Raw genomic sequence first — 16,339 nt, 5'->3', positions numbered from 1 at the left:
ACTGCAAAAAAAAAAAAAAAAAAAAAAAGCGCAATCCGCTTGCTGAATACTAAGCCCTTCTAGTCTCCGTCTACTTTCGTTTACTGGAATGGAGGTTATATTCGCTGAACGCAGTTGCAATTTTCCACATCAGTTCCAAAGAGGTGGTTTAGTGGGTTCAAGTATAAAAATCAAAAATCAAAAAGACTCAAAAAAATCATTCGCTGTCTTGTATTCGTGCTGTACGGTTGTAGTTGTGCTTTCGCTGCTACAAGTCTTGTCGCCTGCTGTTTATCGTGTGCGGTCGGTGCTATTTTGTCCGATTACATTCGAAAGTGACGGGTTTCACGGTTGTGCACATACTGTTTTGTGCGAACGATTTAATTGCTTTTCGGTTATTTCCTTAGCCTAGGCACAAACCGCTTTTAGGTGTTCAAACGTGTGAACACCTGAAACACGGTAAGTGATTAATAGTACTTAAGTACTAACTCTCTGTGCGAACGCTTAAATTGTACTAGTGCTCGGTTGTACATTTCGTTTTGTCGTTTGTTTTGTCTTTTTTCAGCTCATCGAGGATTCCTGGTGAGAGTATTATTTACCTTATTTTTATTTTATTAATTATTTTTTATTTTATTTATTATCTAGTACTTATTACTTGGCAATTTTTTTATTAACAGTAACAATTTTAAATAAATTGAATAAATTTTTTATTTTTATTTTATCTTATATTTTTCATATATTCTATATATTTATATTTTATATTTATTTTTTATTATATATTACTTTTATTTATATTTATTATTTTTGATTCTTTTTTTATTTTATGTATTATTTTTTTTTTTAGTTTGTTTTACTTTGATTTTCTTAATTTAATTTTTTTTATCTCCAGCTTTTGTCCTTTCATTTTGTTATTCTTTTTTCACTTACTTTATTTTTGTTATTATTCTTATTTTTATTCGTATATACTTATTCATACTTTTCTGTTGTCCGTCTGCTTGTCTGGTTGACTTTCAGTCAATTGACTCCTCATCTCCTCATTCCGTTATGGATATGGAGGCATGTGCGCCTAGCAGCGCCAAATGCGGCTCGGGGGAGCCGAACCCCGCGACAAAGCGTCGCAAAACCTCTCCACCTAGTCCTGATAACAAGAAAATCAACTATAAAAAAAAATTCCTTCTATTAAACAAAAGACTTGAATCGCTTGAAAAAGCGTATCGCTCAGTGCTTCACGAGAACGCATCACTTAAAAAGTTGCTTCACGCGGACAACTCTAGTGATCTAGAAGTTGATCCCGCTGACCCCGAAGACATTGATGACAATTCCGTTTCTGTCTTCAGAAACCCCTATTTCCGCTGCTTTTGATTTTCCAACTCTTTCAGCACCCAAATCCTCTAGTGTTGCCTTCAAGGCCCCCACCCTAATGACCGGTGCCCCTTCTTCGGCGTCAGCCCAGCCATTCGATCCTGCCTGCCTTTAACCTCTGACCTTTAAGTCAGGTGGCAAAGAGGCCTGTCCCCAAACTTCCAGCCCACAATCCAGTAGTAAAACTCCTCCCGCTATCACTGTGCGTGATGCCAACATAAAGCAACTTCGCAGCAGTATCAAAACTGCTCTGCCGAACTCAACCTACGAGTTTAAAGCCGTAAATGGCAAAACCGTTCGTATCCTTACTAAATGTAAGGATACATTCTATAAAATAAATACGGTCCTTAAAGACCTCAAAATTCAGAGCTTTGCTCCTATCCCTTCTGAGGACAGAATAACCCCTGTGCTGCTAAAGAATTTCCCATCCTCTTTTGATGAGGATGACCTTAATCTTCCCCAATTCAGCTTCACTCGTGTTGCTAAATTCAGGCCTCCAGGGCGCTTTTTAGCCAAGCACTCTGAGAGATACTACAATTCCTCCATCTAGGAGCTCCACCCAGCTCCTAGCATGGACCTTCCAATGCTGCTTAGCATTATTAAGCTTCCTTCTCTTAATTTAATTATTAAGTTCGAGCGTAAAGCTCATTTACACGCGCCCCAATGCTCTAACTGTCAGCGGTACTACCATACCGCCAAATACTGCAACTTCCCCTCTCGATGTGTCCGTTGTGGTGGTCCACATTCCAAAGGTGCTTGCACCCTCCCACCTAAACCCTTCGACCCAGTGACTAAGCAACTCTTCCCAAATGTTGCAACTGTGGTCAAACTGGCCACCCAGCCAACTATAGGCGCTCCAAATTTGAGGAGCTCCGTGCCTCTCGTGAAGAAAAAACCAAAGCCTCAACGGCTAAAATCCCTAACCGTTTCCCAACCAACTTTGTTAGGCCCGATACCTCCTTTGCCTCTATGGCTGCAGACTTCGGCGCTCCCCCGCGCACTTCTGCGACTGCTGCCTCCATTGGTATGCCTGATATTGAATCTATGCTTTCGTTTGCTGTGAGCATCAAGCAACAATTTTCTGCTCTTACCTCGCATGAGGATCGAAAGGCCTTTCTCACGCGAAAAGTTTTCGAGTTCGTTTTGTATAATAATCTTAAGATTATTCTCATTAACGTTAACTCTCTTCGCTCGGCGCTCAAGCGTGAAGTCTTCCTAAACTTCCTAAAGCATGGAAATCCTGATATTTTCCTGGCAGTTGAAACTAGTGTCACTCTTTTGTTATTTTTACTTTTATTTATTGCTTGATTGCTACTTCTAGTATCATTGCTCTTATGCATTGTTAGTAAGCCATGAATGACATTTATAAATGCAACCCTGCGTGCAGAGCAAAATTCGTGATGACAGCTCAACAAATGTCAAGTAACAAATGTCAAGCCAGTCAGTCGTCTACATTGTGCCGCAGTAGCAACATCAACTTTTTAACACATAATATAACACAGAACACAGTCCATAGTATATAACACAGTGCATAGTACATAGTACACAGTATACAGTACACAACACACCATTGCCACATCGGCACAACATCAACTATTCTAAATAAATATTACACAAATTTATAATATATGAAGTTTTATTTATTAAAACAAAAATTATTGCCTATTGTCTAACAAGTTTAAAAAGTTGTTGCTACGCGTAACTCGTATGTGTACAAGTTTAATGCGTGTGCGTGTATATAAGTTTAATGTGTGGTTTTTCGCGGAATTGTATGTATACAAGTTTAATTTGTTCGTATCCCGTTATTTGTACATGTACATAGAAAATTAAAAATGATGACGCGAAAGAAAGTGAATGAAAAGGAAAAAGAAAATAGTGTAGCCTTAAACTCAGACATTTTAGACAATACACTAGTAGAGATGAGTGACGCCAAAGAAAATCAAGAAGATTCGTTAAACTGCAGCATTTCGCAGAATCAACTAGCCGCCTTATTTGCCAGTATAAATAGCCTAAATGATACCGTTAAGGAATTACGTCGAGATAATCAACAAATTAGAAATGAAATCAGAATGTCTAGCACGAGCACCGCCGCCGCTCATAGCTTAAGAATGCCTGTACAACAAAACGTCACCGTCGCCGCTGCCGCAGCTGTCGAACATAACCAAACAAATTTTGCTGTCGTCAATACGTTACCAGTTAATCTTGCTGAATCAAATATGCCGCCGCCGTCGGAGTCTACATCCTTTGTCATGGGCAATGTAGAATCCTCACAATATCCACAGCAGTCTCCGGTTAATGTATCGTTACCATATCAATCCGCAGCGCCACACCTGATTTCATTCGTAGACAATGTAGCTACAAAATTATATCCATTGCCAAATTTTGATGGTAATCCAGAGGATTGGCCTTTATTTAGAGCCAGTTACAGAGATACTACTGGTGAGTTTAAATATAATAATCGTCAAAATTTAATAAGACTGCACAAGGCCTTGCACGGTAATGCTAAACGCGTTGTGTCATCATTGCTTATATTTCCTGATAATGTGCCACAAGTACTACAAGAGTTAGAATTTAATTTTGGTCGTCCTGAGGTATTAATACGAGCGCAAATGCAGAAAATACAACAGTTTCCAATTATTTATGAAAGCCGTCTTGAAGGCGTAATTGATTTCTCCAATCAAGTGCGCAATATAGTTGCATTTTTCAAGGCAGCTAATTGCACTCATCATCTGACGAATCCGATGTTATTGGAACAACTAATATTAAAATTACCACCATCAAAACAATTTGAATGGAGTCGGTATGCCACTAGTATGCTTCAATTTCCCAATATCGAGATGTTTGCGGAATGGTTAAGTGACCTTGTAAAGGTCGTAAGTGTGATGCCATCAGTCCTACCAATATTTCAACGTTATAGTCAGCCGTCTTCGGGGAACGTGCGTTCCGTCACCTACCAGTCCCCAGCTGTTGCAGGAAATTTTAATCAAAATGTTACACGTCGTGTACTTCACAACAACACAAAATCAAAACTTAATAGTCAACAAAATGATGAACAACAGATGTTTTGCACCAAATGTACTGAAGGTCACAAGTTAAGTTCATGTCGCCAATTCAAGTCGCTTAGTATACCCAGTAGATGGGAATTTGTCAAAGAGAGTCGTCTATGTTTCAGTTGTCTCCAACGAGGTCACAGCCTAATGGAATGCCGGTCTAAACGTGAATGTGGAATTGATGAATGCAGACGTATGCATCATCAACTGCTTCATCAGTCAGCTGCCAAAGCCATCAAAACAATGCCACCAGTCACGTCTACTTCTACGTCATCATCGACTGAGGTAGCCTCTACGTCAATTACTCAGAACAGACGCGAGCATTTACTTAATTGTCATAAAAACCTTAATACTTGCTTATTCAAAATTCTACCAGTTGTCGTAAGCGGCCCTCGAACAACCACAACAGTCTATGCAATGTTTGATGAAGGTTCGTCTGTAACGCTGCTTGAGGAAGATGTTGCCGAACAACTTGGAGTCAATGGTCTCGCTGTGCCACTTACATTGCAATGGTACAACCAAAAGGAGACTACCGAAGAATCTCGTGTCATAAACTTAGAAGTTAAACGTGTAAATGAATGTACAACGTATCAATTAAAGAACGTGTATACTGCCAGAAATTTGGATTTGCCGAAACAATCCTTCGACAAAGGTCGATACAATCATCTATCTCATTTGCCAATTGAAAGTTATGCAGACATTAAGCCTTGTTTATTAATTGGTCTGGACCACAGCATGCTAAGCGTAGCCAAACAGACAATTTATGCCGGTTCTAGTGAACCTATTGCCGCTGCCACCAAGTTAGGTTGGGTTGCCTATGGACCGACACAATATAATGTCAATCCCATTATTAATGTCTTACATATGCGTAAAACATATGACATAAAATTACATCAACTAGTAAAAGAATACTTTGAACTAGATAGTGAAGTCTTCCTAAACTTCCTAAAGCATGGAAATCCTGATATTTTCCTGGCAGTTGAAACTAGTGTCACTCTTTTGTTATTTTTACTTTTATTTATTGCTTGATTGTTACTTCTAGTATCATTGCTCTTATGCATTGTTAGTAAGCCATGAATGACATTTATAAATGCAACCCTGCGTGCAGAGCAAAATTCGTGATGACAGCTCAACAAATGTCAAGTAACAAATGTCAAGCCAGTCAGTCGTCTACATTGTGCCGCAGTAGCAACATCAACTTTTTAACACATAATATAACACAGAACACAGTCCATAGTATATAACACAGTGCATAGTACATAGTACACAGTATACAGTACACAACACACCATTGCCACATCGGCACAACATCAACTATTCTAAATAAATATTACACAAATTTATAATATATGAAGTTTTATTTATTAAAACAAAAATTATTGCCTATTGTCTAACAAGTTTAAAAAGTTGTTGCTACGCGTAACTCGTATGTGTACAAGTTTAATGCGTGTGCGTGTATATAAGTTTAATGTGTGGTTTTTCGCGGAATTGTATGTATACAAGTTTAATTTGTTCGTATCCCGTTATTTGTACATGTACATAGAAAATTAAAAATGATGACGCGAAAGAAAGTGAATGAAAAGGAAAAAGAAAATAGTGTAGCCTTAAACTCAGACATTTTAGACAATACACTAGTAGAGATGAGTGACGCCAAAGAAAATCAAGAAGATTCGTTAAACTGCAGCATTTCGCAGAATCAACTAGCCGCCTTATTTGCCAGTATAAATAGCCTAAATGATACCGTTAAGGAATTACGTCGAGATAATCAACAAATTAGAAATGAAATCAGAATGTCTAGCACGAGCACCGCCGCCGCTCATAGCTTAAGAATGCCTGTACAACAAAACGTCACCGTCGCCGCTGCCGCAGCTGTCGAACATAACCAAACAAATTTTGCTGTCGTCAATACGTTACCAGTTAATCTTGCTGAATCAAATATGCCGCCGCCGTCGGAGTCTACATCCTTTGTCATGGGCAATGTAGAATCCTCACAATATCCACAGCAGTCTCCGGTTAATGTATCGTTACCATATCAATCCGCAGCGCCACACCTGATTTCATTCGTAGACAATGCAGCTACAAAATTATATCCATTGCCAAATTTTGATGGTAATCCAGAGGATTGGCCTTTATTTAGAGCCAGTTACAGAGATACTACTGGTGAGTTTAAATATAATAATCGTCAAAATTTAATAAGACTGCACAAGGCCTTGCACGGTAATGCTAAACGCGTTGTGTCATCATTGCTTATATTTCCTGATAATGTGCCACAAGTACTACAAGAGTTAGAATTTAATTTTGGTCGTCCTGAGGTATTAATACGAGCGCAAATGCAGAAAATACAACAGTTTCCAATTATTTATGAAAGCCGTCTTGAAGGCGTAATTGATTTCTCCAATCAAGTGCGCAATATAGTTGCATTTTTCAAGGCAGCTAATTGCACTCATCATCTGACGAATCCGATGTTATTGGAACAACTAATATTAAAATTACCACCATCAAAACAATTTGAATGGAGTCGGTATGCCACTAGTATGCTTCAATTTCCCAATATCGAGATGTTTGCGGAATGGTTAAGTGACCTTGTAAAGGTCGTAAGTGTGATGCCATCAGTCCTACCAATATTTCAACGTTATAGTCAGCCGTCTTCGGGGAACGTGCGTTCCGTCACCTACCAGTCCCCAGCTGTTGCAGGAAATTTTAATCAAAATGTTACACGTCGTGTACTTCACAACAACACAAAATCAAAACTTAATAGTCAACAAAATGATGAACAACAGATGTTTTGCACCAAATGTACTGAAGGTCACAAGTTAAGTTCATGTCGCCAATTCAAGTCGCTTAGTATACCCAGTAGATGGGAATTTGTCAAAGAGAGTCGTCTATGTTTCAGTTGTCTCCAACGAGGTCACAGCCTAATGGAATGCCGGTCTAAACGTGAATGTGGAATTGATGAATGCAGACGTATGCATCATCAACTGCTTCATCAGTCAGCTGCCAAAGCCATCAAAACAATGCCACCAGTCACGTCTACTTCTACGTCATCATCGACTGAGGTAGCCTCTACGTCAATTACTCAGAACAGACGCGAGCATTTACTTAATTGTCATAAAAACCTTAATACTTGCTTATTCAAAATTCTACCAGTTGTCGTAAGCGGCCCTCGAACAACCACAACAGTCTATGCAATGTTTGATGAAGGTTCGTCTGTAACGCTGCTTGAGGAAGATGTTGCCGAACAACTTGGAGTCAATGGTCTCGCTGTGCCACTTACATTGCAATGGTACAACCAAAAGGAGACTACCGAAGAATCTCGTGTCATAAACTTAGAAGTTAAACGTGTAAATGAATGTACAACGTATCAATTAAAGAACGTGTATACTGCCAGAAATTTGGATTTGCCGAAACAATCCTTCGACAAAGGTCGATACAATCATCTATCTCATTTGCCAATTGAAAGTTATGCAGACATTAAGCCTTGTTTATTAATTGGTCTGGACCACAGCATGCTAAGCGTAGCCAAACAGACAATTTATGCCGGTTCTAGTGAACCTATTGCCGCTGCCACCAAGTTAGGTTGGGTTGCCTATGGACCGACACAATATAATGTCAATCCCATTATTAATGTCTTACATATGCGTAAAACATATGACATAAAATTACATCAACTAGTAAAAGAATACTTTGAACTAGATAGTTTGGGCATAAAAAATACTAGCACCTTATTTGAATCTACAGAGGATAGTCGAGCTAGAAAAATTCTTGAAGACACTGTAAAAAATATCGGTGAACGATATGAAGTTGGATTATTGTGGAAAGAAGACAACATCCACTTACCGCCTAGTTATGAAATGGCCAAACGTAGATTGTTAAATGTCGAACAAAAAATGCGTAGTGATGAAAGATATGCTGACAACTATAGAAAGGAAATGTGCAAGTACATAAACAAGGGTTATGTTCAACTACTAACACCAGAAGAGGCAGAACGCAACAGTCCTTCTACATGGTATTTGCCGCATTTTGGAGTAATTAATCCAAATAAGCCACAAAAATTACGCATTGTATTCGATGCAGCAGCTGCCGTGACAGCTGTCTCTTTAAACTCTGTTTTACTTAAAGGACCTGAACGTGCACAACCTTTGATGACTATCATGTATAAATTTCGTCAACGTCGAATCGCTGTCGCAGGTGATATCCAAGAGATGTTTTCGCAAATCAAAATAAGAGCATCTGACAGAAATTCGCAGAGATTCTTATGGAGACACAGCTATCAGTCGAATCAAATACAAGTTTATACGATGACTTCTATGATATTTGGTGCAGCCTGTTCACCTTGCTGTGCAGAACATATTAAAAATATAAACGCCACTCGTTTCGAAGCAACTATGCCTAAGGGCGTTAAGGCCATTACAGATAATACGTATGTTGATGATCTTGTTATCAGTTTCGATAACGTTGAAGAAGCCAATTTAGTTGTCAAGGAGGCAATCGCCATTAACACCGCCGCCGGTTTTCATCTAAGAAATTTTGTATCAAATCATAAAGAATTGCAGAATCAGTTAAATAACAATGCCGCCACACCATCCGATGTTATTAACATGGAGCATCAGCCTAAAACCGATAAAATTTTAGGCATGTTTTGGAATTCAAAGGATGACGTACTAGAGTTTCACTTTAAGTTTGCAAAGATCCCACGTGCTGTTTTAGATGGTAAACGTCCGCCGACGAAGAGAGAATTACTGGGATTAGCTATGGCTATTTATGATCCATTTGGTTTGTTGGCTAATGTTACGATCGACGTTAAAATATTACTCCAGGCTACATGGAAGCTGCAAATTGAGTGGGACGATGTTTTACCTCACCAACTTGCCACACAATGGAGTAAATGGTGGTCAGGATTTCAGAAAGTCAGTCATATAGTTGTACTGCGATGTTTTTCGCCATTATATTCAACCGCACAAGAACTACAATTCCATGTTTTTGTGGACGCCAGTGATACTGCATATGCCGCAGTAGCATATCTACGTATGAAACAAGGTAACAATATTGATGTCGCCTTTGTAGCAGCCAAGTCCAGATGTGCACCGAAGAAAGAAACAACCGTGCCACGTTTAGAATTACAAGCCGCAGTGTTGGGTAGCCGTCTTAAAATTGCAGTGGAGAAATGCCTTGATCGAAAGGTGAGTAGCACCACATTTTGGAGTGATTCAAAAACCGTTTTACTTTGGATACGTTCAACAAAACGTGATTATAAACAGTTTGTCGCCAATCGTATAGCAGAGCTCTTCAGCAGTACCCTACCAAAACAGTGGCGTTGGGTACCATCAGCAGTCAATATAGCCGACGAGGCCACAAAAATTAAACCATCGCAAATGCTCGAAAACGATTCACGATGGATAAAGGGTCCTGCCTTTTTGTTCGCAAACGAAAGCGAATGGCCTAAAGAACCAACGCAAATGTATTCACTACACAGCGCAGTAGAAGAATGCACAAAGAAATGTCTGTTAATAGCTAATAATAGATCACTCATTGATATGAAACGGTATTCAACATTCACAAAACTAGTTCGTGTAATAGCTTGGATTCTACGATTCGTCAACAATTTAAAACTGAAACAGCGATATAAGGGAGAGTTAATACCAAAAGAGCTTATAGCCGCTGAAAATTATATATGTCGTCAAGTTCAATATGAACTTTACAAGATAGAAATTAATGCTCTACAAAACCAGAAAGAATTGCCTAAGTCCAGTCAACTGATTCAATTAACACCAAAATTAGATGATCAAGGAGTATTACGTATTAACGGAAGAATTGATGCCGCCTATTGTTTGCCCGATTCCGCACGCCATCCAATAATCTTACCACACAATCACAATATCGCCTTACTAGTCATGGATCATTACCATAGAAAGAATCATCATCAAAACAGTAAGTTAACTATAAACGAAATGCGTCAACGGTTTTGGATACCAAACTGTCATTCCTTGCTAAATACAGTTAAAAGAAATTGCCCGGTATGCATACGTGACAAATCTACGCCAGCAGTGCCATTGATGGGTCAGTTACCACCTGATCGCCTTACGCCATATGTCCGACCATTCACATATACTGGAACAGATTATTGTGGTCCATTCTTTGTAACAATTGGACGACGCCGTGAGAAGAGATGGATTGCGCTATTTACATGCCTTACTACACGTGCCATACATCTCGAAATTTCTACTGATTTATCAACAGATGCCTTTCTACTTTGCCTGAAGAATTTTGTTAACCGTCGTGGAGTGCCTGTTCGCATCAGAAGCGACAATGGAACAAATTTCATAGGAGCACAGTCAAAACTTAAAAAACAGGAGAGATTGTTAGATTTTGACGCTATACAACAAGAAACTGGTAAAACTGGTGTGGAATGGAATTTCAACAGTCCTGCTAATCCATCAGCCGGTGGATGTTGGGAACGTCTTGTCCAATGTACAAAACGAATATTACATCGAGTGTTAAAGGAGGAAGCACCTCGTCTTGATACCTTTTGCAGCGTACTAATAGAAGCAGAAAATATAATTAATAGTCGACCGTTAACGGACATACCTCTTACAGCCGAGAGTCCGGAACCGATTACTCCTAATCATTTTCTACTGGGATGTTTAAATTCCACTCAAACGCCATGTGAAGACGAAAAGAAGATTTGCTTACGCAAACAATGCCGAATTGCACAAAACCTTAAAAATCGATTCTGGAAACGTTGGATAAATGAATATTTGCCGCAATTATTGAAGCGTCCAAAATGGCACAAGGAAGTAAAGCCGCTACAGTCCGGTCAGTTGGTAATAATATGTGACTCCAGTCTGCCAAGAAGTCAATGGAAAATGGGCCGTATCCTTGATGTCATCACCGCCAAAGATGGACAAGTACGGAATGCTAATGTACGAACAAGCCATGGTATTATACGGCGTCCTGCCGCTAAGCTAGCCGCTCTGGAGTTTGTGAATCCTCCGCAGGATTCACCGGGTGGTGGAATGTTAGTAAGCCATGAATGACATTTATAAATGCAACCCTGCGTGCAGAGCAAAATTCGTGATGACAGCTCAACAAATGTCAAGTAACAAATGCCAAGCCAGTCAGTCGTCTACATTGTGCCGCAGTAGCAACATCAACTTTTTAACACATAATATAATACAGAACACAGTCCATAGTATATAACACAGTGCATAGTACATAGTACACAGTATACAGTACACAACACACCATTGCCACATCGGCACAACATCAACTATTCTAAATAAATATTACACAAATTTATAATATATGAAGTTTTATTTATTAAAACAAAAATTATTGCCTATTGTCTAACATGCATCTTTTCATGCTCTCATGAGTGTTACGCTCTCGGAGTGCATTAATGTAAGAAATATAATAAAGAAATGAAAGTCAGTTTTGACTGGACACTCTTAACCAAACGGACGTGTTTTATTTAAACTCGGTGTCTGACAAATTCAGAAGTGGGATTTAAAATAAAGAGTGCAAATAATAATTTAATGGTAATAAGTGTAGACAGTTATTAGTGAAAATAATGGATTCGAACACAATGGGAAATGCAATTGACTTGGATGATTTTCCTTCGGTAAAGGAAAGTAATTTGAAAACGCAATTGCATGAACATAATGATCAGGAGAAACAAAGTGTCGCCGATGTTAATACGGCAAACGAAAACACCACCGTTTTGGAATTGAAAGCCGAAGTATTGCGTCTCCAGCGGACATTGGAGTCATTAATATAGCCTATCAATGCGGTGGCGACGTCGATGCCAGAATTAAATGCGAATAAATATTTTGTGCCGAATACTGCTCTACATACAACAAGTCAAACTACAACTACAACTGATACAGTGAGTGTTTCTTTGCCTTCGATGACTGTACCGAACCAATACATGAACAAATATTCGTGTGCATCAACAAGTACAGTGTGGCCTCTGCCAGCGTCACATGTAATGAATATGCCTAATGCGTCTACGTTGGCGCCAGTAATCTTTAAACCCCTGAGTGTGTGCAAAAGTCGCCGTTGAACGCGCCGAACATAGCTGTAGCTGCTACGTCAGCAGAATACGCACCGTACATGCAGAACAGACAAGATCAAACCAATTTGCGTATGCAGTATGAAACAAATATGAATTCGAATGTTGCTATGGCAATGCAGAGTGCGAGTAACTATTGTAATATAAGAGAAATTATAGATGCTTTGCCGTCATTCGACAACAACAGTAATGACGTCACATCAGTGCAGTTTGTTTAAAGTGTTGAGCAATTAAAGAATGCATACCAGTGGAATGACCATATTGTTCTATTTGCTATAAGAAGTAAATTGAGAGGTGCCGCAAAATTGTGGATCGATTCGCAACCAGTATTTCGTAGCTGGGGTGCATTCTTAAATGATTTTCCGTGTGTTTTAAATGTTGCTGATATTCATATGCAGTTAATGAGCAATCAGCAGAGAAAAAATGAAAGCGTTGTTGAGTACTACTATCGAATGTTAGCTACTGGACGCCGCGGACAACTCGAAGACCAAGTGGTCATAAGATATGTAACCATCGGGTTGTATGACGACGGGTTGCGGAAGACATTATCTGCTATGCAATTTAAAAATTGCTCAGATTTTGTGCGGTCGTTGCAGAACAGTAATGTAAGCGTACGAAGACCAGCAGTACGTTACAATGATAATCAATATATGCCGAATAAAAATAACAGTGACTCCAGTGTAACTCGTGTGGTAAAAACGGGACCGGTTTGTTATAATTGTCGGGAGTATGGGCACATTTCGAAAAATTGTCCAAAACCGCAACGAAAGACGCGTTGTTCAATGTGTTCAGGAAACCATGACACAAAAACGTGTAATAAACGAAATCCAGTAAATGCGATTGAAAAACCTGGTATTATAATTAAACAAATATGTATAAACAATATCTTATGTAACGCTTTGATCGATTCAGGCAGTGGTGTGTCAATAATTAAGCGTAATATAGCCATTATATTGAAATGCAAACTAATAAAATGTGTGAAAACTTTGAACGGTTTTGCCGGCGGTGAATATTTGTGTTCCGAAAAGACAGATAAGTTGTCAATAACTATTGATGAACAAAAGTACAAGTGCGAAATGCTAAATGGCATATGACGTTATTATCGGTATTGACTTATTGTCCAAATGTCGCGTTGTGATTGAAAATGGAAACTGTCAAGGGTTTGCGATAACACCCGAAAATTTTAAGTGCAACGAGAATTTATCGGTAAACGAACAAAATGAGTTGCGTAATTTGTTAAATAATTATTATGATTGTTTTGGCGAAAATCTAAATGAACTTGGTAAGGCGAAAACAACGAAAATGGAGATTGCGGTTACATCTCCAACGCCGATAACAAAAAACCTTACAGCATACCAATTCCTAAACAACGTGTTGTGGAACGAATTGTTGACGAATTATTAGAGTTAAATATTATTCGAACATCAACTTCAGAATACTCGTCTCCTATTGTTCTTGTACCGAAATCGAATGGTGACGATCGTTTATGCATCGACTACAGGGCATTAAATGCTGTAACGGAAAAACAGCCATGGTCAATGCCTACAGTAGATGGGGTTCTATCAACTCTTGCTGGGAAAAGATTTTTCACAACTTTAGATATGATGTCCGGTTATTATCAGATTGAAATTGCTGAATCATCGAAAAAGCTGACAGCGTTCGTCACTCATAATGGGCACTATGAGTTTAACCGAATGCCATTTGGTCTCAAAAATGCTCCGTCCGTATTTCAAAAGATGATGATGAAACTTATGGAACCGCTGAGAGGTAAGGTGGTTAGTTATGTTGATGAAGTCATTGTGGCATCTGAAACAGCACAAGAAGGGCTTGAGAATTAAGAAGAATTTTTGAAAATTATTCGTAATGAAGGATTGACCTTACGCCTATCGAAATGTTATTTTATGAAAGGTAGTGTATCGTTTTTAGGTCATGAAGTCGGCGAGAATGGTATAAAACCTGGTATAACTAAAACCATTGCGATAAAACAATTTCCTATACCAACAAATGTAACAGAAGTCAGACGTTTCTTGGAACTTACAGGTTACTTCAGGAAATTTGTTCAGAATTATGCACAAATTGATCATCCGTTAACACAGTTAACGAGAAAGAATATTGCTTTAAAATGGTCACTGGAATGTGAAAATGCTTTCCTCAAACTAATTGAATTGTTAGCTAATGAGCCGCTTTTGGGAATATATGACATTAATAAAGAACAAGAAATTTATACTGACGCAAGCAGTATTGGACTTGCAGCGATATTAATGCAACGTGAAGATAACGGAATATCAAAGCCCATAGCATATTTTTTTATAGCATAAGTTTTAGCGGTAGTTGAAGCATGTCAACGTTTTCGAATGTATATTTTCAGCTATTTCCAGTATTAAAACAGTAACACCAATGATTCCACGAGTCGCAAGATGGCTGTTAAAATTGCTCGAATATGATTATACGTCAAGTCATTGCCCAGGTAATTTAATGGCTCACGTTGACGCAATGAGTCGAGCTCCTGTTGAACTGCCATGCGAAGTTGATAATGTATCTGCAAATTTAATGATGATTGACATTTCGAATGAGGATTGGATTTTGACAATGCAACAGCAAGATGCAAATTTACAACAGATCATTGATATTTTAAAAGGACGTGTCGATTCAACACAGCGAGAGCAGCATGAGAAGGAATTCATTTTAAAGGGAAATCGGCTCTATAGAAGACATCATGATGGGAAAGAGTTACTGGTCATACCAAAAGGAATACGATGGAGAATTGTGAAACTTTGTCATGATGATGCTGGTCATCCAGGTGTAGATGGCACAATAAAACGTATTAAACAACATTTTTGGTTTCCTCGATGTCGAAATTTTGTTAAGGGGTACATCAAATCATGCATTGAATGTTGTTATAATCGAAGTACAGCAAAGAAAGAATGTCAACTATACGGTATGGAGATGCCGAGGGTGCCGTTCGAGGTAATACATATGGACCATCTAGGACCTTTTATTAGAAGCTGCAGTGGTAATGAATATATCATAGTGATCGTGGATGCAGTAACTAGATATGTTGTAACTGTCGCTGTTAAATCAACGAAAACCAAACCTGTACTAGAAACACTTAATCAACTAACATTGTATTTTGGTCTTCCCAGTAAAATCGTTACTGATAGAGGTACAGCTTTTACATCCTCAGCGTTCGAAGGTTATTGTAATAGTAACAATATTCAGCATATTAAAGTTGCCGTACACACACCACGAGCTAATGGTATTGCTGAACGTGTGAATCAATCAATTCTCACTTATTTAAAGACGTCATCAGATATAAAAGATTGGGACACAAAACTTCGTTGCTTACAATGGAAGATAAATACAACAATAAATTCAACAACAAAATATTCACCCATTGAACTAATTTACGATTTTCCGTTAAAAGACATCAGTGGAAATAAACTGTTGGCTGCTGTAACAGAAGAAAATATCAATATCGATGTTCACGAATTAAGCGCGCGTCGTGAGGATGCTAAAAAGAACATTAAGGCTGCACGTGAGTTTTGGAAAGCTAGATTCGATGCTAAATATAAAACTCCGCAACCGTATAAAGAAGGTGATCTTGTGCTTATTGAAGCAACGCTTCCGAGCACAGGCGAATCAAGAAAACTTGGCATTAAATATCGCGGGCCATATGAAGTGAAGAAAATTTTGCGATTTGACAGGAATGTCATTGGAGACATGGTGGGTGAACAAAGAAAACAACGCCGGTATAGCACAGTCGTTAGCAGTGACAAACTGAAACCATGGTGTTCATTATTTCCTACAGTCGACGATGACTACGATGAAGATAACGATATTAACATATAGTAAACTTGAAACTCGAGGACGAGTTAATATC

The 16,339-nt window shown here is 38.7% G+C and overlaps 1 protein-coding gene across 1 annotated transcript; it reads left to right on the top strand.

Moving 5' to 3' along the window:
* The first annotated feature begins 6,994 nt into the window (after nucleotides 1–6,994).
* On the top strand, nucleotides 6,995–11,425 carry LOC119676179. Its single transcript, XM_038087413.1, has one exon. The coding sequence runs from the start codon at nucleotides 6,995–6,997 to the stop codon at nucleotides 11,423–11,425; it is 4,431 nt and encodes a 1,476-aa protein (XP_037943341.1).
* Nucleotides 11,426–16,339: the final 4,914 nt, after the last annotated feature.

The sequence above is a fragment of the Teleopsis dalmanni genome, chromosome 2, assembly GCF_002237135.1.
Source record: "Teleopsis dalmanni isolate 2A chromosome 2, ASM223713v2, whole genome shotgun sequence".
Classification (NCBI taxonomy): Eukaryota; Metazoa; Arthropoda; class Insecta; order Diptera; family Diopsidae; genus Teleopsis; species Teleopsis dalmanni.
The sequence above is the reverse complement of the archived record's forward strand: the minus strand, read 5'-3'. Positions and strand labels throughout refer to the sequence as shown.

Coding starts and splice junctions, on each gene's coding strand:
- LOC119676179 (XM_038087413.1), top strand. CDS start 6,995: ATGCCATCAGTCCTACCAATATTTCAACGTTATAGTCAGCCGTCTTCG.